General features: G+C 40.0%; 1 protein-coding gene across 5 annotated transcripts in view; it reads right to left on the bottom strand.

The window, feature by feature from the left end:
• EBF2 (EBF transcription factor 2) overlaps positions 1–22,906 on the bottom strand; it is a 143,912-nt gene extending 121,006 nt beyond the window's left edge. For 4 of the 5 annotated variants that reach the window (XM_075174660.1, XM_075174661.1, XM_075174663.1 and 1 more), the window contains exons 1-6: positions 22,023–22,906; positions 19,261–19,417; positions 18,207–18,270; positions 17,851–17,906; positions 17,405–17,478; positions 10,831–10,899 (exon numbers count right to left, since the gene is read on the bottom strand). In XM_075174660.1, the coding sequence (XP_075030761.1) occupies positions 10,831–10,899; positions 17,405–17,478; positions 17,851–17,906; positions 18,207–18,270; positions 19,261–19,417; positions 22,023–22,153 (551 nt within the window). In that variant the 5' untranslated portion in view covers positions 22,154–22,906. The remainder of the gene's footprint in view (positions 1–10,830; positions 10,900–17,404; positions 17,479–17,850; positions 17,907–18,206; positions 18,271–19,260; positions 19,418–22,022) is intronic. The other variant, XM_075174662.1, reaches the window with a different exon arrangement.
• Between the last annotated feature and the right edge of the window lie 758 nt (positions 22,907–23,664).

The raw sequence follows: 23,664 nt of genomic DNA, 5'->3' as shown, positions 1-23,664 counted from the left end.
GTGCAACAGTGGAAGGAGCATCTGTGTAAACTACTGCACTGCCACTTTCTACAGCCCACAGAAAGCTTCCTGCTGGAACAAATATGAAAAACAGGGTGTCTGTCAGGCTAATGCTGGACTGACAGTCCTAGATGGTGTTTCTACCCCACACATCTCCTGAAAGGTACTAAGGAAAAACACAACACTGTTGGACAACACTTGGTTCAAAAACAGTAGACTGGTTAAATGTGGGACAAAGCTCAGTCTTAAACACTCAAGGAATAACAGTGCACGTGTACTTGGAGAATTATCAAGTGGCTTTAGACTGCCAATTTAAAATAATAATATAACTTGATCTTCAAAGAGCAAGGGTAAGGGCTGCAAAAAAAATGGTGGAAAAACGTAAAGTTTTCTTTCCCAAATTGCAAGTCTTTTCTGGAAAAGCAGACTGTTTTTCAGTCCTTGTTTTTTGATGGGTTCCTCCCCCCAGCTCAGTGAAAATACATTTTAAGTGCAGATTAAAAATCTGATCTTAATTTTTTTAATTATCTCAATGAAAATGTTTTTGCTAGATGTAGTGCCATCTGGAAATGGAACCTTTTGAAAATGGCTTACAGTTGGACCTCAGAAAAAATTTGGAGGCACCCAAAACTGTTAGTTGCTTTTGAATTTTTTTCTTCTAAAATATATATAACCACTTCTAGAATATTTGAAAAGAACCTTACTCCTGCTTCCACTGAAATTAAAGGAAGTTTTGATGTAGATTTGCACACGATAAATCCCCAAACCCATAATATACCATACAAATAGGAGCCCTGGTGGTTGTTCTCTGCTGGAATAAATAAAAAATCCCTTCAGCATGAGAAATGCCATCATCTGGTGAAATCAGCTTTATGCCATCTCCTGTCAGGTGTGACAGCGCTTGGGAGTTCATGAGAGGGGCAAGTGATTAAAAGCCACCATAGTGCAATCAGTTGCCCCTTCATATTTTTTTTTCTTGAAATAGCCTTTGTAGGAACGGTACAGACCCATGTAGGAAAGAGCAACTCCTTTTGCCTAATTGGTTCACAGTCACCAACACTCAAATAAGCTGACTGCTTAAAAACAACGCGGGAGCCACAGTAAAAGATAGAAAATTATTGCTTCCTGTCATGACCAAATATTAAACACAGCACACACCTAATGGCTCTATCACTCCCCAGGGAAGAAGCTTTATGAACAATAAAATCCCAGCAGACTTGCACTGTTTGGACTTAGAAGCCTCATTATAGGCTCACTGATCCAATACAATTTACAAGCTCAATGGACTCCACTTGAAGGAAAAGCCACCAAACATGGAGTTATAAATGGAACGCCCATGGAGAAATAAGCATTTATTTGTGAAGGAAATTAGCAGAGAAGAGGAGATGGAGAGGAAAGGAAAAAAAAAGAAGAAAAAAGAAAGATGGGTTGCATGACAGCAGCACATTAGAGATCCAAATCAGAAAGAAAGATGGGAATATGAATTACACTTGCAGAGAAGAAATGCTGTTCCAGGACACGCTTACATGATCCAGCCTGGAACATGCAAGACTTAGATTCCACTCCTTACTGTGTCACAAACCGTCTCCTACGTGATCTTGGGCAAGTCATGTAAGCTTTTAATATCTTTAAAATTATAAGCCCATCTCCAACTGACTTAAGCAAGTTTCATATACGTTATATAGTTTCGATCTCAACCTTGTCTTCATTTTACAAGGACTTTGGGTGATATTCTGAGCAGGACAAATTATTTCATACCCTATCTGAAAGCAGGAAACACTACACATTAATTGGGAGGCCTTCCTCAGATGTGAAGCACTCGCTTCAGAGAGGCCAAAATCCTGGGATGTTTACAGGGTAGAAAATATATGAGATCCCACCAGAAACAGATGGTGAAAGAAACACACAAGGAAGGGATGGACAGAAACAAAAGGTTCAAAAGAAAAGCAAGAGGTAGTAACAAAAAAGGTTAGGGCAGATGAAGTGACAAGTCCATAAAACCTGGTCTAGACAGAGGCCGAGTGCAAAAGTGATAAGGAAGAGTATTTTAGGTCATAAATACACAGAGGATGCTTTCATTAGGACGCAAATACTCTGAAATATTGGCATTTTCAATGATGAGTGCAGATGGATTCAGGCAAATGCAGACCCATTTTCAAAAAGTTGAGTTGTACAGATCCCATGTCACACGCTACTGCTCTACATGCCCAGAATTTCTTTTGTGCTGTTTGCATAGTGGATTTATCCTCGGCTTCTATTCCCAGAGGTGCTTTAGTTCATGGGAAACTTCCATTCCATTCCCCTCTCCACTCCTACCAAACTCATTGATTCTAACGACTCCTTACACTGCTATCTCATCTGTCCTTCTGAGACCCCCTTATTATCAGCTGGCTGTGCAGCCATTTAACCACCTCACTTGCTGTTTATGAGAACACAACACAAACTGGATCAAATTCTCCTTATTGTAGGGACAAAGCTTCAACTTAAAAGGGGACAAGGATTTTTCCACACTATGTCTGCACTTTGCTCAAAACTTTGCATTGCTCAGTCAGGATTCAGCCAGCCAGCACCAATGTTTTTTATCTCAGCTAAAGCACAACTAATCTAACAAGATTGGAATTCATCCATGCTTGCTGTCCAAACTGCACTAAAGCATCATGGAAGCTTATCTGATTTATGCAGAATTGCTAAAATCCTTTGGGTCTTGTCTTCATTGGACTTATTTTCTTAAGCCTTCCAGGCAGTAGTAGCAATAGTCAGATTTTCATTCTTTAAATTATATAATATGTCCTTGCTCAGACTTAACCATGCTCCCCTTGCAGTTCTGAAACCAGAGCATGTGCTATTGCAGTTACAGACTGAGTGGACTAAAGCAATCAATATTGGTTAACACTCCCACCCATTACATTTTTCCCCTCTAACGTATCCAAAAAGGCAAGCACTCCATTCACACGACTCAGGTGAGGTGTTCAGGACAAAATGGTTGCACAATCACACAATGACAGCACATGGCTAGTGGAAATGAGGTTCCAGTTCTGTTAGCTTCCTAATAAATCTGTGCTTGAAATCAGCAGTGATTTAAACTCATTTATTTTTTGCTTAGTTTCAGAAACAGTAACACCTCAGCCCAGGCAGCAGCAACTAACAGTCTGGGGGGAGAATAACTTTTTAAATCACTCCAAAACAATCTCCACCCTAATGGCAACAGTTTTCCACATCACCATAGTATTTCTACACATCAATTTTCAGCATATGTATCTTTGTGTCATCAGTGAAAGCTAGAAAAGCACACACTTATACTCGGTTCACTGTTAAACAGAGAGTATGTGAACGGCTAGAAAAATACAGGGAGTCTGCAATGGAGAGAAAGGAGCAGAACCCAGGACTTCCACAGTTCAAACTAGTTCCTTAACCAAAAGGCCATTCTTCATTTTTCTAAGCACACTCAAAGAGATCTTTAAGCTTCTTTTGAACTCACCAGCTTGCTGGAAAATCTGTTGTCTGTCGACATTAAAAAAAAAAAAAAAAAAAAGATTAAGTCACACAAGCTAGTCTCCAGTTTACTCCATTTACAAGCTTTAAGTGATTGTATGCATCAAAGATTTCAGGATGCTTTGGACAGCAAACTAGTAAGGAAGTTTTCTTTTTGCCTAAAAGAGGCGGGGGGGGGGAATAAAGAAACAAACAAACAAATTACGCACTAAGAGAACCACTTGTCAAATAGCTAGGATAAAGTGCACTTTAAGTTACTGACTCCCCACAAACATCCAGTCTACTAAAAAATTCATAAAGAGACAGATGGCACAACAGCAGCTCTTTGCAGGAGAGCAGGGTTTAGCAGTGAACAAAGGACTTTGACTCCCTAGGACAAGAGAAGAGATCATTGTGGGTTTTGGAGGCTTGGAAGGGGGGATTGGAGCATGTGGGGAGCTGAGGAGGGCTGCGTCTATCGTGGCTCCTAGTTTTACCCCACAGTAGCAACAGATTTGAGACATTTATTCTACCTTGTCAGGCTTACAAGGAGTATGGAGAACAGAGTAGAACAAGAACAATCCAACTCTGTCATGTAGATGAAATCCTCCTTGCAGTAGAAACATGAAAAATAAAAACAAAAACTCCTATTCAAGGATCTGAAACCACTTGCCACAGCTAGATAATTACTAACACTTTGTGTTAAGGGGGAAACTGAGGCATGGAGTTATGTGACTTGTTTAAAGTGACAGGGCAACTCAGTATCAGTGGGAATTTGATCCAGGCCTCTCCATTCATGCTGTTCTGCCTCTAAGCATTAGGAAATATCCTTGTGTTACCCAACGGTTTTTGGGATCAGCCTGAAATGGAGATGGAAGGGATAAAGTCCTTTTTAAATGGCTGAGATTAAGAGAAAAGGAGGAAAAAAAAAAAAAAAAACAAAAAAAAACAGGATAGCCAGAAGTCTGCACTTATTTCAAGCCAGATCCTTCAAAATGAAAGATAATCTATATGCCCTTTTGCCTTTTTTAGGGAGAGGGAATTGGGGCAGGGGGAGAACACAAGAAGACATAAAGTCCAGTCCTATTAATGTGGAAATCTCACACAGAGCACTTTTAACACACAGCATGGACACGATAGCAGCATAGTCAGAATGTTTAAGCCTGGCAACAGCTGTCTTTCCTAAACTGAGTTTTAGTGCTTGTGAAATGTGCCAGCCAGCCAGCCTGGGAGAGTTTGGTCCTCTATTTATCTATACAGCAGGTAGGGCATGAGTATCAGCAGGGAAGAAAATCTCTATCTGTGCCACCCCATTTCTGCATTGAAGGGATACACCCCAATGGCACAAGAATGTAATCCAGTCTCTTCTACTTCTTATAGAGATGCTAACAAGTGTGCCAGCTGTCTTCATGCTTTGTTTTTTTTCTTTAAAAACAATAATAATAATAATAAAAGCCTAAATGTTTACAGCATGTGTCAGCTGACCAATATTGTAGTTCACCACTGTGCCAAATGCTCAGCTGGTGCAAGTCAATGTAGCACTGCTGACCCAGCTGCAGATCTGGCCCCACGCCTCCACCCACTGGTTAGTGCATGTCTCGACCCAAGGTAATATTCCACGCAACCCAGCAGTTCACTCAGATCCCATTCATCACTACAGCCACTGCCCCAGTAACAATTGCAATAAATAAAAGGTGGTAACAAAACACATTAGATTCTTCACAGGACAATTAGGAAGAGTTTAGGTTAAAAGTAGGAGGAATTGAACCCAGGATCTCAGATTCTTAGAGCATCTGAGCTAAATGACCTCATTCCATCAGCTCAAAGACACCAGGGGACTCAAGAGCCTCACAAAGTAAAACCATATAGACAGCCGGCTACACACAGCACAGAGCTTATGCTCACATGTTGCAGTGGTGTTCCAAGTAATTTCCCCTGTAGTAACAAAAAGTCTGTCCCATCCCAGTTGCATCGCATTGTTTAATTGAAGATGTTTCATTTGAATTACATATAAGTTTCTTTTGACTGTTTATCTCTTATTAGAAGAAGAAGGAAAAAAAAAAAGCAAATAAATTGTTCAACCAAAAAAGTCATCCAGTTCTCCCCAGTATCCTGGGGGCTTCAATTAGATCACAGCTTTAGTAAACTAGGTAAAGCACCAAGAATAACAAGTGCACAAAATAACCTGTTCTAAAGAGCTTAAATCCTCAAGAAATTCAAAGAATAAAAAAAAAAAAAAAAAAAAAAAAGATCATTCCCGCTTGATGAATGGGGAATTCATATCCAAAACTATACAACTCACCTAAAATGAGAGGAGAAAATCTGCAGTAAAATGAGGAATTAAATTCATTTGCAGTATGCATGACCTCTTCACCATAAGACCAAGTTTCTTTTTATTTGCGTAACTGGGGTGGGAAAGGTAGCAAACTAAGTAATTATAATATAGGCGTGACAAAATACAGCTTGCATTTGGGAAGTATCATCTTCAAAAGAACAAACTTCCACCCTTCTATCTGAAAGCCACCCCAACCCATCCACTTCATATCCCTGTCTACGATTTCAACACAGAAGGAAATGTTAGTATGCAAAGTTCACACACTAATTTCCAGGAACTACAAGGAACATTAAGAACCACCACTCCAGCCACGAGAAAAAGAAACAAACACATTTACATTTACATTTCTCAAGTCTCATAAACCTACCAATTCCATAGGTACTAGCTTCAAAAACTAAGCAGGAAGACAGGATAAATAGAAATTAAGATCACTGGGAATCCGCCAGTGCTATGATCCACCATGGGAACACGCTAGAACCAATTTAGCTCTGATGAATTTTGATCTTGTAGGCAAAGTTAAAGCTTGCTCTAACATTCTGAGAGGTGACCGTGGCTCATGCTGTCTAAAAAACTTGCATATTTTGCAAATGCTTCTGGACTAAACATCTATCACGTAATCTCCCGTACATAGGTCCTTTCAGTCCTATGCTCCAGTGGAGTTATGTCTGTTTCTGCTTTTTGATACCTGCAACAGCAGCATTGCAGGATTTGAGCCATATCATTGCTATTAAAACAGAGGCAGCATTCTGAAGTCAGATTCTGATCCAGTTACACTGGAATTCTGACTCTGAACATTGCAAGAACCTAAATACTCTAATGTATCCTACAGATCTTTGTCGGTGGAAGAGGGTACACAGTAAATTTCAGCGAAGAAGCTCCCTTTCATATAGAAAAGTGCTCGTTTCCAAGAGTGAATGGAAAAATAGCTGCAAGGTTCTTAGGATCTAAATCTAGTCCCCAGAGCAAAGGTCACAGCAGAAATGTTTTATTCAGCATAAGAACTTTTGGAATTCATTCAAGAAGAAGAAAAAACCCAACAACAACAACATGGCTGACATTTTTTTCCCACTGAACTATTTCTTCCTTTTTAAACAGGGATACAAGTTTCCATGATTTGGCAAACATCAATGAATTGGGCCTCCCTACTGCAATAAACAGGTAAACCAACACAATAGTCTAAGCATCAGTCTCTGGAAGCATAAAAAACAAGGAAGCAGAAAGAGACAAATAAAGGGGAAAACACTGTACTGCTGATGGAGTTATGTTCATTTGCAGCAACTTATAATGTAGTCCCTGACCTCAGCTAAATTTGGTGCATGTTTAGTTCAGTGCAACATTGGATGGCAGGTTATAACCTCAACCAATTTGAATGCTTCATGACTCTCGTGAGGTTTGTAGGATGCATCTATAGCGTGGTCAGAAGTGTGCAATCATAGCACACACAGGCATACCAGATGCAGCCATTTAGTTAGCTCAGCCAAAAAAGAAAAACAATAAACAATGAAGTTGCAATAGCACAGACATCAGTGTATATCTCTACCCAGTAGCAATGCCTCTCCTTGCTTCTTCACCACCCTTAGAGGTACCCAAAGTAGTTCATTTAACTTGTGCCCACTCATGATAGGAGTATACCTTTGAATACCATACAGAGCTTGCTTCATCTTGGACTCTAAACCCCTCTACCTTGCAGCTCCTTTGCTGTTGAGGGAACCTGCTTGCCAGGCACGGGCTGCTTGTACAGTAAAGCAGCTTAGAGATTAGTAACATGGTGCCCTCCCAAATCCTTTGTATTTGAGTAGGCTGCTGCCTTTGTGGGAGTTGCAAATCAAACACGGAACTTGCTAAATCCTAAGCTATACCCAGCTCAACCTAAAACTGGGTTCCATCTCTGCTCTCACACCATATGACAGTTACCTACTACAGCTTTGAAGATGATGGGTCTTTTCTATGCTGTACAATCAAACCATGTTTTAACCAGGTAGGTCCCCACACACAGCTGGAATTACAATGCAGATGGCACCTCCTGCGTGCCAACCACAATTTTCTCACACACTCTTGCAGCAGGAGGAATGCATATTAATTAACCTAGGCTCAAAGGACAACCTAGCACCTTCAGACAACAAAGTTGTTCTCCGGCCTCCATTTTCCTTCTATTCTAAATGGAAAGCTCTAGTCCCATTCCACTTTGCACGCACTGTTTAGACATGGCTCTGCATAACACAAATGTATTTTTGTAATTCCTTCTGTCTCCATTTTACTTTTTTTTTTTCTATTTCTCTAGAGACATGCTAGAATGTAACAGCTGCATTGTTACATGACAAATTTTTACATTTACCTATCATTTCAAACAATGAAAAAACACTTTCATTTCTTTTTTTTTTTTTTAAGAAAACTTGTAGTTCATTTTCAACTAAGAAAAAACCCACCATGAAGCCAACACTGAACTGAAAATCTTACCATATTTATTGGCCTGCACGATTGCAGACAGTTGCAAGCTGCATTTCAGAAATTATATTCCACTTGCTACCAAGTTCTTAAGCATAGATGTTTTCTTCTAAAGAAGCCATATAAAGACCCCCTAAATAAATAAGAACACTGCTGCCCAGATTCCCAAGCTAGTTCAGAACACACATGACTCTCCAGCAGAGTTTTCTGCTTGTTTGAAAGACAGAAAGATTAGCCCCACTGAATGTAACTTGGGAGAACGGACTGTTCAGTTAAACTCCTAAGTAGCTGTAGTTACTGCTGTGGAAATGTCTGAGGATGACAGGCTAGACAATGAATTCCTCTGTGCACAGACATGTACAGCATAACTTTGTTACTATATTTGCATTACATGTGTTGATTAAGATGTAGTACACAGGATTATCCCTCACTCCTCAAGCATTGTTTAACTAGGTAAAATGGTGGGATAAAAATAACTGTACAGAAGAGGGAGTCATTTGCTAGACGCCGCAATACTGATTAGAGGTAGAACAGGAAAAAAGATTTAGCTTCGAGTTTAGCTTCTATTCACCACACTGTTCACTAAACCATGCCACCTCCAGACAGCAGCGCAGATTTGTAACCATTTCTTTCCTCTGTGGCCTAAATCTGATTTAGTGACTGCCTTTAAAACCAAGTGAAAACAGCCTTATCAGGCTGTACCCCTTATTTCTCTCATCTACCTTATTATGACCCCTACTGAACTCCAGATTTCACTTGCAATTTTGAGACACGCATACACAGAGGTGAAAGGGAAGAAATGACACTGAACAAGAAACTGCCAGACTGAACCTAGAGGATACTTCCATGCGAACAGAATGCCTATAGGCAGAATGCCTATTGCTGTTAGCAGGGGAGTTACGAATAAAAGTTCTAGGCTTAGAGCAAGTTAGGAAAGCTTAGGACTCGTTGACCACACAGACGACTTGTGGTGCACTTTTTACACACAGTTGTTAAAAAGAATAACTTCGTTCTTTCTAATAGTTTCACTTCCATCGCATTTTACATCAACAGATCTCAAACCCACACAGAAAGCTCAGAATCTTCATTTTGCATGAGAATGGACAGCTTGCTCAAGATGACAAATACAGTTAGTGGTAGGAACTACCCCCTTCATGGTCTTAACTCATAGGCTAATACACTGCCTTACATCATGCTGCTTTTCCAGCAGTCAGACAAGTTTCAGAAAATTCAGACTTCAGATTGGAAAGTTCCCAAATGCAGATTCATACCAAACATCAACACAGCCAAAAATAAGCTAGAAATTTCATAGAAAAGGTCAAGATGGCATATCTAAGACTTCTGCTTCGAGTCAGGAAACTGCCCCTCACACCCACACAAACAGCCCAGTTTGCTGGAATTTCCAACTTCGGCCCCAACCACAACTTGCAAGTACAAAATTAAAAGGGAAAACCATGGGGTAAAGGGAGTGGAAGAACCCCATCACATCATCAAAGTTCCAAAATTATTTAGATTGACTCTGTGATAAAAAAATGAAGGAAATAATTGTAGATCTTTTATTTGAACCAGCTTGACCATTCTGAATACCAAAACAAAATTCACAAGAAATACTACAACAAATAATGCTTATTAAAATGTAGATAGAACATGCCAGACACATACAGACATAAAAACTGAATCCACAATCAATCCACTTCAGCATCAGTTCTCCACTGGCCCCTTGTACGAGCTGCTTCAGGGAAAAGAAACTCTTGAAACAGTTACTATAAAATAATCTGGGGGGGGAAATGTCTCTTCCTGACTTTTCCTTATTTACTGTTCTCCTCATGAAGATCTTGGTTGTGTACTTCTTTTTGAAACAGTTGTCGTCTTATTTTTCCTTTTTGAATCTTGCTGAACTCCAGATCTCAAACAACACTTCGAGTCAGTGAGTTCCACAGGCTAGTTTTCTAAGCTTCCACAAATACCCACAATTTTTAATATGCCAGTTCATGATTTAACAAACTGCTACTCTCCCCATTTATGTCATTTACCTAGAAAATGGCAAGCAGAACCTAGACCTGGATCTGGAACTCAGTAATATATGAAGCTGCTGTTCTACATAAAATTGCTCACAATCCCCAAAACATCAGTTTTAATCCTGCCTAACATGTTTCACTTCTGCCTTTATCCCTTCCTTCCTCCCCACATTTCTACAAAAATATTGTTATTTTGTTAAAGAATATTATTGAAGCTGCCAGGTTGCTCAAAGTTTTATCTGTCACAGCAACCCAGTCGGATCACATCCCTGGTGAATAGAAAATATTCCAGATACATATATGGAATATTTGGTCACAATGAAAATGATACACAGAGAACTTAATTTAAAAAATAAAAATCAACAATTTTGTCAAGGTAAGCCTAGATGGACTAAAGCTAAGCAACTCTTAGGCTGGCATTTTTCTAAAGAATCACGAAGCACAGACATCCCCAAATGGCAGACACTGACAGATAACCATCAGGAAAGACCCTCAGCCACCTCAAAGCACATACAACAATTTGGCATTGCTTTTGTGGGAAAATGAGGATTCGCTTCCTACCTGTCAATGATCACTGGGTCAGACGGAGTCTCATTTCTGTTGCCGCAACTTTTCTTCTCACAGCACCGACTAGAGAGAGAAAGAAAACCAAAATTTAAAAATTACTGGGACAGTTGATAGCAAAGCAACCAGGTAAAAATCTTGTCTGCAAACCTTCAGGACTCAATATACGCCTAGAAGAGTGACAGAGAAAATTCTGGCTAGGCTTTCCGGAAGGGAGAAGAACTAAGGGAACTGGGTGCCCAAATCCTGGTTGATTCCAGCTGGAGTTTGGCACTTGGCTCCCTGTAGTCTTTTTTGAAATTCCCAGCCAAAAATGAACAGCAATATGGTCACACTTTAGACTAAGGTGCTATTTATAAAAGGCTTAATAAATGATTAACAGATGTCATAATGACATTACAGGCATGAGTATTATGTGTTATGTATGGTTAAAAGTCCATCAAAAGAAGGTGTTAGAATTGACTATAAGCAACCTACTGATTTGTTATATTCTATTAACCGATTTGTTGATTATTAAATACCTAGTAACCCCTAAGTTTCATACGCCCACAGAAAACTTCAACACTATAGTGGCACCAATGAAAAAACAGAAACTGAACATACTTAGATCTTACTAAGGATCTGTAGAGATATTTTTTCAGGTTGGCATGTCGTCTGTAAATCCTTTTGCAATTGTTTCAGTGACGGTAAGCCCTCAAGATTAAGCATGTATTTATACACATTTTATACCATGTCGCCACCAACATGATTGTATAGAAATTAGAACTCACTCCGACGAGCTCACAACATAAAATAAATATATTTATCTGACTTGGTAAGAAAATGCAAGATAATGCTGTCACCCTCAGGAGCTTGCAGTAAGGTTCGTATTGCGGAATATCCATGTTATGTCCACATCTATGCATGTGTGCATGCACACGTACACAAAGACGACTGTGTGTGTGTGAGTGCGCACGCATGGATGTGTACATATATACACAGATATATCAAGAGATGGTACAGAAGAATGCAACCTACATTCAGGAATTATTAATTCACTCCCAGTGAATTAAACTTTCTTCAGGAAAGAACAGAACTACTGCATTTCCTTTTCCCATTTTTAATAATAATAATAATAAACAAACAAACAGGTCGTTATTTGATTTTCACTGATATACTCGTTGACATGGGTGATGCTCCTTGCATATACACCAGCTGAGTATCAAAAGTTTAACAGACTTAAAAACGGTCCTTGCTCTGAAATTCTCCATTTTAAAAATTTGTAGCAACATGGAAGTCTGTTAGAAGATTTAAGCTGTCTTGATGCTCAGATAGTTTGTTCCAACCAAAGCTAACATGGGAGGGCGAGGATGGAAGCATCCAAAACTTTAAGTAGACTATATCAGAAGTCCCACATGCCTCAGAAGTCACCAGATCAGATTCTGCCTTAAGTTACACAAATGCCTTTTCAAATTACGTTTTTCACATTCTGCTGAGGTTGTTCAAATTTACACATACAGAATCAAGAAATTGTTTAGTTTTTTGTACAGTGATATAATAGGTGCTGAATACATTTGCAAAATTCTTAAGTCAGTCTGAATCCCATGGTTTTCCAACTGGGGAGCAATTCCAAGCACAGGAATTTAAAAAAATTAAATAAAACGCTTGAATTCACTGACAGCAGTACAAAATATGAAAGAATAGCTTTTTTCCTTGAAATGCCTAGTATTCAATTATAAATACCTAAAATAAGCATTTAGACAAAAAACCTCTTTCAGACATGAACAATTTCAAATGCATGCATTTTCTCCTTAAGTTACAGAGTGTGCCAGGAACTTCCCGTTTGCAAGTTGAAATTGCCCAGCAAGATAAGATACAACTAGCAGATCTATTTGAATAGCAGCTCTAACTGTTTCAACATTTCTACATTCCCTTTGCCTCAAACCTGCACTTATTCATCGATGCTAGTCCTTTTAAAATAAAAGGATACGCTAAATATTTAAAAATCCCTGGGGCAGACCCTCTAGCTGCTGTAAATTGTCATAGCTCCATCGACTTCAGTGAAGCTATGGTAATTCACACTAGCTAAGAATCTCCCCACTCCCTCCTTCTCCCAACTTTGTTTTAAGTGCATCTTTTATGCATTTCACTGCCTAATGATTGTTTATGAAGAATTGCATATTTTTGTACTAAAAGCCAAGGTGCAAGATATTTTCTAAAGAAAAAAACAAACAAACAAACAAAAAAAACACAAAAAAGCAGAAAACCCTCACTCAGAAAAATATAAATTTGGCATGTACTTCTGGCATGTCCAATATAACAATGCATTGGAAATAACACTGTGAATAAATGCCTTGCTGGTTTACATGCCGCTATAATAAAACAACACAAGGAACTCAATTTTTAAAATAGTTTTGTAGTGTTTTGTTGTTGGGTTTGGTTTTTTTTTTTTACAGCTAGCTGAAACAGCAGTCATTGTCTCTCTTTGCAATAATACTAACAGACATATCCTTTAGTTGTGCAACTTATGCAGTGGTCATAAAAGATATTTCTGATTGCACTACAACACAGTAACGTTCAAGCAGAATACGCTAGCAGTACCTCCACCACATCTCATCAGCTCATATACTCTTCCCAGAGAGGTTGCCATTTCTTGGCATAGTAAGTGTTTTGGAATGAATTATGCGAGATTGGAGTACAACATGTCTGGGTTCTGAAATAAGCACATCTTGTTTTATTTTAGTTTGCACAATTATCACAGTCAGGAACTTTACCTTTGTAATACTTAAAAATTTTCCTTCTAATACTGTGGCTTACAGCTAAAGTTCTCCAAATATTTTACAAATATCTACATTCTGATCACACTTGGGTAACAGATTTTTGTTAGAGTGCTAGATTTTTCTTCCCTTTGACTGTAATATTTTTTGAGCCCAAACATATATGAAAAAATGTCTTGATTAGGGAAAAGAGTTACTCACTTCCAGTGAATGACTAGTTCACACGTAAATCAGAGTGCTTTTAAAGACCGAGGATGTTTCAGCCCAGCATTTTAGCTAAAGTACCTCTCAAATCTTTAAATCCCTGTTTCCAAGTATTTCATCACAGTATCCAAGCACTAACATTTCCACTGGGTTTGTTTTACAAGTGCTGTCTGTAACAGAATTGACTTGTTCCAATTGAAGTCAGTGGCAAAAATCCCAAACTCTGGTGGTCCAGGATCAAGCCTACAATATTCTCTTACAGCAAATTATTGGTATGACTTCACCAATATTTACACTTCTGCTACAACACTGTGCTAGGAACATACCTTTAGAGATGCTCATTTGCTTAAAACAAGAATATCAAGGCCTAAGACTTCTATTTTCTCCAACTTTTCTTATAATACTTCCCCCTCTAACTAGATCTATGTGGGAAAAATAATGGTTTACATTATGAACAGTCCTGAAAAAAAAATAAAAACAAACACAGAAATCAAAAAGCTACCACAGACCACATCAGATCTACAAACCGAGTAGTTTGCTGATGTCAAAGGCAAACTTGCACCCTTTCCCTCCTCACACTTGACTAAAATGGTTTTAAAATTCACCCCTCAACTTCCCTTCCCTCACCCCCCCACCAAAAAAAAAAAAAAAAAAAATCTGTCTCTAATTTCAAACTCAAATAAGCTCACAGCATGGTGGCCTTTGTTTTGTTTTCTTCTCCCCAACTCCTCCCTGCAATTGCATAACAAAAGTGTCTAAATTCACACCATCTGGCCGATAAAGACACAGGCCCCAGTGGCCGCCTGGCCCAGCTGATTAGAGCTCCTGTCTAGTCTGAGCCTTGTGGCGAAAGTCACAGCTGTGGGGCTTGCTTGCACTCAATACAACTCTGTTATTAGCCAGCTGTAGGCCCTGAGACTACTTCTGTTCAAATTATACCACCTTTTAACCCTCTGAGCATTGAGGGCATAGGGGGTTGCTGGCAGCAGCATAACAACTAGTTTCCTCTTAGTCGATAATTGGAAGAAAAAGAAGAAGAGAAAAAAGTTATTCCAGGAGAGGAGACTGTTTACCTTGATTTTCAACCATTGGGGGGAAAGACTGTGTATTTAAGACAGACCCACCTAATAGGAACAGTTCCCATTAGGCCGTAATAACCCAAAAGAAAAAATTTCAGATCTGCAAATAAATAAATAGAGCCTCTCACTGAAAGCACTAATTATTGAGAGTTGAGAGTTTAACTTTCAATTGGTATGACAGATTGTTGTAGCCGTATCAATATTTAGACAACTTTCCTGCTAAGCATGCATCTGTCACTGTCTGAGTGGAAGATGCGGAGTTTCAGATGCACTTGTCTCTATACAGCAAGAATATCTGCGTGTGTGATTACATACAAAAAAAATACCAAAAAAAAGCCTACCTTCAACTAGCGAGGATTGGAAGAAGAGGAGCAGAAAGACAGGCAGACCCTTCTTTTTAAAAACAGTAGGCATCAATTTGGACAGCAGAGTGGGTACAGTGCATTAAATTTTTATATACTGTTACTAATGCAAACTAAACTAGGGGCTTTAAAAATTGATGCTGCCACTTAAGCAGCACACAATGAGGAAGATTTGATTATTGCACTTAAAAGAAATAAAATAAAATGTCAAGTTTAACTAGAGTTGGATCCATTCCCTTGGCATTATTCAAAGTGATATGTGTAATGCCTCTTCAGAAGACGCAGCATCCTGTTCAGAGATACTTTAGAAAAACACGACATTTAAAATCAAATATCTTGATTAGGTTACAGAACGCTTTTGATTTCATTCACTAATCTGTGTTTTACATGGAAAGGATGTCCCCGAGTTGTAATTCTTCCTTCGCTAATCTATCAAGCAGGAGAGTTCGGTATAATCGGAATAATGGTTTACATTTGTAGAACACTACCTTAAATCAAGCACGGAGTATGTTTATAGGCATCAGTGGAGGCCAGGTATATAACAGCTGAACAGAGCATTTGATACTATAAAGGCATGGAGAGGAAGCAGGGGAAAAAGCCAATTTAATTTTATTTTAAAGAAGCACATTTGGATGGGAAGGTGCTAGTCTTTGCTGAAATATTTTAACTTCTAAAATAGAACTGCACTCTATACAGGAAGAGTGGAGTATGCTAACTGTTATTTTGTTATCACAAACCAGGACCCAACTGCCTAGCAATTCAAAGATTTTTTTTCTCTCATGTTCACCTAGGTACAGTGAAGACTTTCAACAATATGGATAGCATATGTATATTTAAATATGTACGCAAGTTCTAGATGTGCCAGAAAGTAACATATATACCTTTGATCTTTGCTACTACGTCTACAGGTCCTCGTAAAGCGCACCGTATACATCTCTCATACATGATATATGCTGTGTTTGTGCATATATATGTGAATGTTGGTCAAAAGTACAATGCTCATTTTCTTAATTAATGAGAGCAAAGCACAACAGATAAACACTATACATTTAGTTGGTTCTTATTACATTTAAAAAGTAATGGAATAGTTGACATAATTGTTAAGAACCGAAATAAGACTGACAAGAACTCTGTCCAAATAAGCTGCTCTTGCTACTATATTAACTTAAAAACCTACTTTAAAAAAAAAAAAATAATCAAGTAGCAAACTGCAACATTAAAAGCAGCAATCTTCAGTCCAACAGCTTAACCCTCTCCCACTAATACAATAAATCACAAACTGTGTTTAATAAAGGTCAAGACTGGTTTTGCCTTTATTTTATGAAAGAACATTCTGTGCACAATTTAACACATTTTAATATAAGAACATTGACTATCTGCATTGTTATATGTATTGAAAAAAAATTAATTACACGAGACCAGGAAAAGTAATGTTACCATGGAGGCATGATGTACATACATAACGTACATATAACTTCAGACTTATACAAATGTTATTAAAAACATCCTCAACTCTTTTTACCCTCTACTTTATAATTTTACATGCTAAAAATAGTGTCTTTTTTAATTAAAAGGTGGAAGTCCCCTAAATATTGCTTTACATGGTATAGAAAAGAAGAATTTGTGTTTCGGTTTGAGGGGTTTCTTTTTTGGTTGGGGCAGAACTAAGCAAAATTAAAGAACATTAATGATGATAATTTAATTAAGAAAATTAAAATATTTCACCAGAGAAAATAACATGAAGAATGGCTTTTAGTTTCCAGGTAAAAATCTATAAGCTAAACTGCTCATTCTCAAAAGGTGAACAGGATTTTTGTAAGAAATAAGCATATGAAAAGTCTCAGTTTAAACAACACATACAAAGGCCTAGTTTAAACAAAAAAGTACAGCTCAGACTATGGACCTGGGGCTGCTCAATCTCTTGCAGTAAAAAACCAAACCAAAACAAAAAAAATCCCAAATATCTGTTTTGAGCCCAAATCAAATATTATCCACATGTAAAAAGAAAGTCTTCCTACACAAAGAATTTCTCGGACTCAACAACAAAACAAAAAAAAGAAACAAACAAAAAAATCAAACTCTTCCGACCTACAACTTCATCGGAAAGGACATTTTGGCATCTATGGAAACAAACTTCACAAATGGTATGTGGTCAATAAAGTCATCTTACCTGCACATGACTTCATGGGTAAGCAAAACTCTGCACATTTCGGGATTCTTGTTCTGTCCTTCGTAAGTTATGGGCTACAAAAATTAAGAAAAGGGGTAAGCCAGTAGCGTCAGGGGGTTACTTATTTGTCATAATATTCAAATTTGAGGTGAAGGCTTTTTACCATTGCTCACCATCACTTGAATATAAATACCTTCCCCCAAAGCCTTTATGAGCAGGGAAAGCAGCTTATACATAAATATTGATAAAAAGTGGATAAAAACCTACAATCCATAGAGGAAAAAAAAATAGACTTAAGAGCATCACTTTTCAATAGCCCTCAAAAATAAGGTCTGCAATACAGATGAACAAGAGAGAAAAATGAACCAGAGAAGAAAAAACATGCAGGGCAATGTTAAGAAAAAAGGAAGGATCAGGCGGGACAGGCACATATTAGCTATGTTCACCTGCTTAGTGACTGAATCGATGAGTCTAACATACAGATCCTGTTCCGTTCTGACACCTAGAGCGAGATAGAAGAAAAATAAATAATGCTGTTACATGCACCTTTCCCTAAACATCAGAACAAAACCATTTAGTTTCATCCAGTGCCTTATTAAACATCCTCAGAAAGACCATTTAGTTTGGTTTCCCCCAGTGTGCATCCCAAGCCCATCCACACCAGGTGAGCTTCAGAGCCCATCCCTACACTGAAGGGGCATCATGACGGGAATTTCTGTGTATTTTAGAAATCACAGTGACAGCACCTACAAACCTTGCCTTACTGTACAACCTACAGAAGGTGACTGGAAAGGGGACTCACCATTGCTATAAAGGAGTTGGAGTTTGTAATGTGTGCCGTTGTTCGTCTTTTCATTGCCTTGCTCCTGAAAGAGAGAATTAAAAAAAAAATTATTCCAGAACTTACACTTGGCACATTTAAAATGCAAAAGCTGATAATCATGATGGAAGTGACAACAAAGTTCATTAAAATTCTGAGAGGTGAATCCACTGATTGGGATATATTAACCTTCCGAATGACCCAGGACAAACTACAAAATACTGCTGATATCTTTTCCTGTAGGAGTTCAAGAACTTCTTTTCCTCTCTTATTTGCTATTATGCTCTCAACTTTTTCAAGGCAATACACTGAGACGAATTTGTACATTTCAAGTCCATTAATATCATGCAGATTGATAGTGGGAAAGCTCAGTGGGTTTTGGTTTTAATGTGTTCATTACTTTGGTGTTATTTTAAATCATCATTGATATTTATTTCCTGAAGGTTGTGTTACAGGGATGTTTCTTGCATGTTTTTTTACTGTAATTTCCTAGAAGATAATTATTTATGAGCATTCTTCATAATTAAAAAAAATCTTGTCCATGACTAAGAAAATAATTGTAAAAACAATGTAAAGTGGCCGACACATGGATTTCAAATCCAAAAGCAAATGCTTTTCAAGTCCTGCCATTGACTTTGAAGTCTTAAGAAATACATATAATCAAGCTCAACAGATAATATGACATATTACAGGTCAGATTCCACTTCTGTTAGTGTACTAATAAAACTTGGCAGATCTGGTAGGTACCAAGAAAAAAAAAAAAAAAGCACATTTCTCCCCCATGAAATTTTTTACTCTCTTTTTAGTGGGTGTATGAAATTCCCATTGTATTCCCGATACAGCAGAGGCTTGCAAGCCTTTTAACTACAGCAGCACAGAGAGGGCAACAGCTCTGCCAAAGCACCTGAACTCCTGACCAAGAGCTGGTGGTATTTTGTTAGGGACAACAGGTATTAAAAGTTAGCAGCTCAACGAGGGAGAAGAAAAGATCAAATCTGGAGAGGAAAAGAGGGAGAAGAAAGATAACAAGCCTTACTTTATCATTTTCTACAAAGTCCACAAAAGCTGTCCTCTCTATTTCCACGGGCTGCCCCTGTCTGTCGTAGAGAGCCAGAACAAAGTGAAAGAAATTGGATTTCCTCAAGTTGGAGGGTGGCTGCTTTTCAAAGTGAGCTCTGGACAAAGCTACTCCGCTGTGGAGGAAACATACGGGATAGGGTGTGGGGGGAGAAACAAAGACATTACCAGATTGTGCAGTAGTAACAGCAAAACAACAATAGAAAAGGCAGAACACATTCAGGGAAAAGCCGGGAATCGTCCACCTTGTGCGAGTACCACACTAGGTTACGAACAGTCACTTGTCATCACCGATTCCGACCCTGGCGCTTTCCCGTGGCCGCGGGCACCGCAGCGGCTCCGCTCTCGGCGCGGGAGGGCAGGGCGGGCTGGGGGCGGCTGCGGCCGAACACGGAGCCGGGGCGGGGGCAAGGGGCGATGCCTAAGTTTGAAGCTGTCATTGTAACACTCGTTTCAGCTTGGCCCCGGTACCTTTATAGTTATGCTCTGAGGACAAGAATAATCTACAGACCCCGAATGTTAAGAGACCGGTTACAGCTAAATGCAGTAAGCGTTTTACTTCCTCCTCTACCTATTTTCTTCTTGCCTGTCACACTCATTTCTGGAATGCAACACGCAGGGTGGGAAGTAGATGTAACATATCAGAGAGTCTGGAAGTGCTATCTGTACATCCCAGCACCGTCCACTTTTCCTGCAGGAGAAGACAAGCGACCTTAAGACATTTCCTACAAGCAGACTGTCAGCTTGAGGGCACCTACATTTTAGGTAAAAGACAACTAGTTTCAAGCAGAGCATCCACTGTCCTCAGCAGCAAAGTTTGTCAACGTAGTCTTTAGTCACTGACCTATTTGAACCGATGCCTGCATCTTCAGTATCTGATTTAAACTGAAAGAATTTAGACTCAGGTTAATTAGCCCTTGCCCAAATCTTGTCTCTGACTGCAGAAAATGCAGTGACGTTTCCCACACATTTCCCGGCTTGGAACGATTCAAACGCTTTTGTGTATCCACAAAAACTGCAGCTACATTTCTTAGTGAAATTAGTTGTAGCTCCTCTCCCTGATGCCAATTTCTACCTACTGCAGAGAAAATAGGTGCACATAAGCACTTCCATGTTACTTAACAGACAGATTAAGTCTATCCGCCAGACAAGTTAGGAGTCAGAACAGCTTCGGTTTTCACTCCCCAAAACAGCTCCACTGCATCGGTCTAAGTATTTGACTCTTTCGGAGAACTAAGATGTTTCTCTGTGTTTTCCATTGCCAAATAGATACAGTGTGAACTCACCGCATCCGCCACAACTGCACCTAGTTTGGGGCTTCCTCTCATTCTGCATGTAAGAACTCGGATTTCTTGGTTTGTTACGGATCTCTGAAAAAAAACCTGGCGATACCACCACCTAGAACAACGCGACTGCATCTCCAATGCTCCCGCGAATTAGAGGCTTCTTAGGAGCCGTTTCCTTTTACTTTCGGTTTCCCCAGGAATAAACCTCTTTCCCCCCCCACACGGTATTTGTTAAACCGTCTATCGACATTCATAAAACTCTGATAACTCCTCCCATAGTGCTTGGAAAACCTTGCTCACGGATCAGGCCGTGGGTGGGGGCATGGATGTACTTATTTCTATAACGTCCCTGTTTCATTTGAAGTCCCATCTGCTGTTACACGCTCTTCACCTTGTCTCTATATTACATAAAATCCAACTTATTGCCGGGACCAATTTAGACTTCCCCTTCCCCAATGCTACTTTTTTTTTTTTTTTAAAAAAAAAAAAGGTATCCAGAGAGAGAGGAGAGAAAAAAAATTACCTAAAAGGGTTTTTCATCGTCTTACCCCTAATGGGAAGAGACTGGAGTAATGGTCCTGTGCCGACTTGGCTGGGAAAACAAAATAAAAGGGGGGAAGCTAACCCGCCCAAACAAGTAAAAAACAAACAGACAGGCCCCCAGTTCGGTGTGTTTACTAGCATTTCAGATCAGCAGAGATCTTTCGTACACGCAGGCAGGTGCTACACGCAGGCAAGCGTGAGGTTTGAAGGCGGGCTGCGCAGGAAGCCCGCAGGCTCCCGGCTCCGCGCAGTGCGTGCGCCCGCAGGGCTCCGCGCTGCTGCCGCGGCGTTGCCAAACTGTCGGCACGTCTTCCCTCCCTCTCTGCAAACTCCCCTTCTTACTCGAAACCATGCTTTGCTCGCTGCTTGCCTGTTCTAGTCAGCTAGCAGCCTTGAATCCACGGGTTAAGATTTCGCCAATACCTACAGTAGCTACAGGCCACTTGAATTAAGTAAAACAAGATGGGCCGGCGGGGGGGGGGGGGGGGGGGGGGGAAGATCTACATTTAAGTGAATTCTAACTTGGTCGACTCCTATTCGGCTGTCTGGCCCAGAAAGCGGGAAGTCTGTCTCGCTAGGTACAACCAATCCACCCCACACACACACCTCCCTTGTGCAGAAAAAGAAAGAATGATCCGATCCCTCTGTCATCTGATCCCCGCGCTGGATTTTAGGACTCGATGCTCTCCGATTTTGGAGTGCTTCTCCCTAGCTCTAGCTGTACTACCTTGAATTTTCACTGACTAGAGGAGACCGGGAGCAGGGAGGGGGACAGCAGGGGAGAAAATAAATTTAATATCCAATGCAAACAACAACAGGGAGTAAAGAAAAGGCTTCCTTAAAAAAAAAAAAAAAAGCGGGGGAAGAGTGGAGGAGAAATAGTCACGGTTACCTTTGTGCTGCTACGTTTGCATCCACAACCCCAACGTTTCTGACCCAGGACCTGACGGAATCCATTTCAGAACCTAGAGATTTATCTTTCAGAATTGGTCCTCTTCCTAAAGTATCTTGAATCCCAAACATTTAAAAAGTCTATTCCAACTAGCAACAGTTTCCTTTTGGGGGATAAGGGAGGAGAAAAAAAAAGAAAAAAAAAAAAAGACGCAGCCTTTGAAATTGACACACACAAATCCCAGGAAAGTGGAGAAGTTCAGCTTTAAAACCAACTTCTTCTGCTTTTAAATGTTACGTGTTTTTAATGCCTTCAAATAGGGAAAAAAGTTTTTCCTCTTGCAAAGTAAAAGTTATGCTGATTCAGTCTTGCCTGGTATCATCATCCTTCAAACGCAGGAGAGGAAACTGCATCCAGAAACTGATCGCTGTTAACAAGGATCACCTGTTTCTCAACAGACACAGGGAGAAGGATTGATTGCTGCCTAATCCAGGAAAAAAAAAAAAAAAGCTGGATAAATTGTAAAAGAAAGGAAGAAATGGAGCTAAAGAGAGTCTGATTACACACTACGCCTGGGAAGAGACGATCCTTCCCAAACTGGTCACCATGAATGGGTTACAGCAATGGGAGCAAACACAGCGGGAAGGGGGAGGAGCCTGTTCCCAAATAAGGGGTCATATTTGCATAGCCTCACCCTATTGGAGGGCTGCGGGCAATCCTGCGGCCGCTATGCGCTCGCCTCAGCTCCCGGCTCCAAACAATCGCCCACGGGGCGGGGGGCGGCGAGGCCGGCGGCGGCCGACTGCTGGCTGGGCGAAGCTACGGACCGGCGGCCGGCCCCGGCACCGCGCCGTCCCCGCAGCAGCAGGAGACCGGGCAGGCTAGCTTTTAATAGAATGTCATAGCCTGTCAGCCCCACACCAAACGGTCCTGCCACACAACAAATAAACTGTGCTAAAAGCAGCAATCTCTATACATCTGTTCCACACTGCAATAATAAAGCAATCGCACAGGTAGTTGGCTGGTTTGCCCTCAGGCGCGATATTTAAAAAAAAAAGTGCTCAGAGAGAACGAACTGGGTCGCGGTCGCAATGCCTGCGGGGGCTTTGTATGCAGAGACTGCCTGCACGAGCGAGTGAAAGACTGCAACGCACCCAGAAGACCCTGAAGTTCTCACTACACGCGGGCTGTCAGGTCTAGCCTTAAAACTTTTTATAACATCCTATGTTGGCAAAATTTCCCATGAAAGGAAGTTGGAGCTCTCCCCAGCCCAGCCCGCTGTGAACCAGGACGATACCCGCGTCCGCATTTATTTTAATTTTTTTAAAACCACTCTGCCTTGGGTGATATTTTCCTCCTGGCCCTTTTGTATTCTGATCTGTGTATAGATCTGCCTCTGAAATCTATATAACACCAACGCGAAAACAGATTTCAAGACAATGAATGCAAATCTGTGCTCAGAGACCATCTGCCAGATGAGGGAATCAGATGTTCGGTAGTTAAAGGGACAGCGCAAGGATTTCCTTGACTCATTATGTGCAGCTCCTCTCTTTAACCTGCTCTATTATTTTTTGTAACGGGATAGAAATATAATTTCCATTTCAGAATAAATCCTAACTCCTTCCATCCACATTCAGCTGCG

Source organism: Calonectris borealis, chromosome 27 (assembly GCF_964195595.1).
Source record: "Calonectris borealis chromosome 27, bCalBor7.hap1.2, whole genome shotgun sequence".
In the NCBI taxonomy this organism is placed as follows: domain Eukaryota; kingdom Metazoa; phylum Chordata; class Aves; order Procellariiformes; family Procellariidae; genus Calonectris; species Calonectris borealis.
This window is presented reverse-complemented; position numbering and strand designations above follow the sequence as displayed.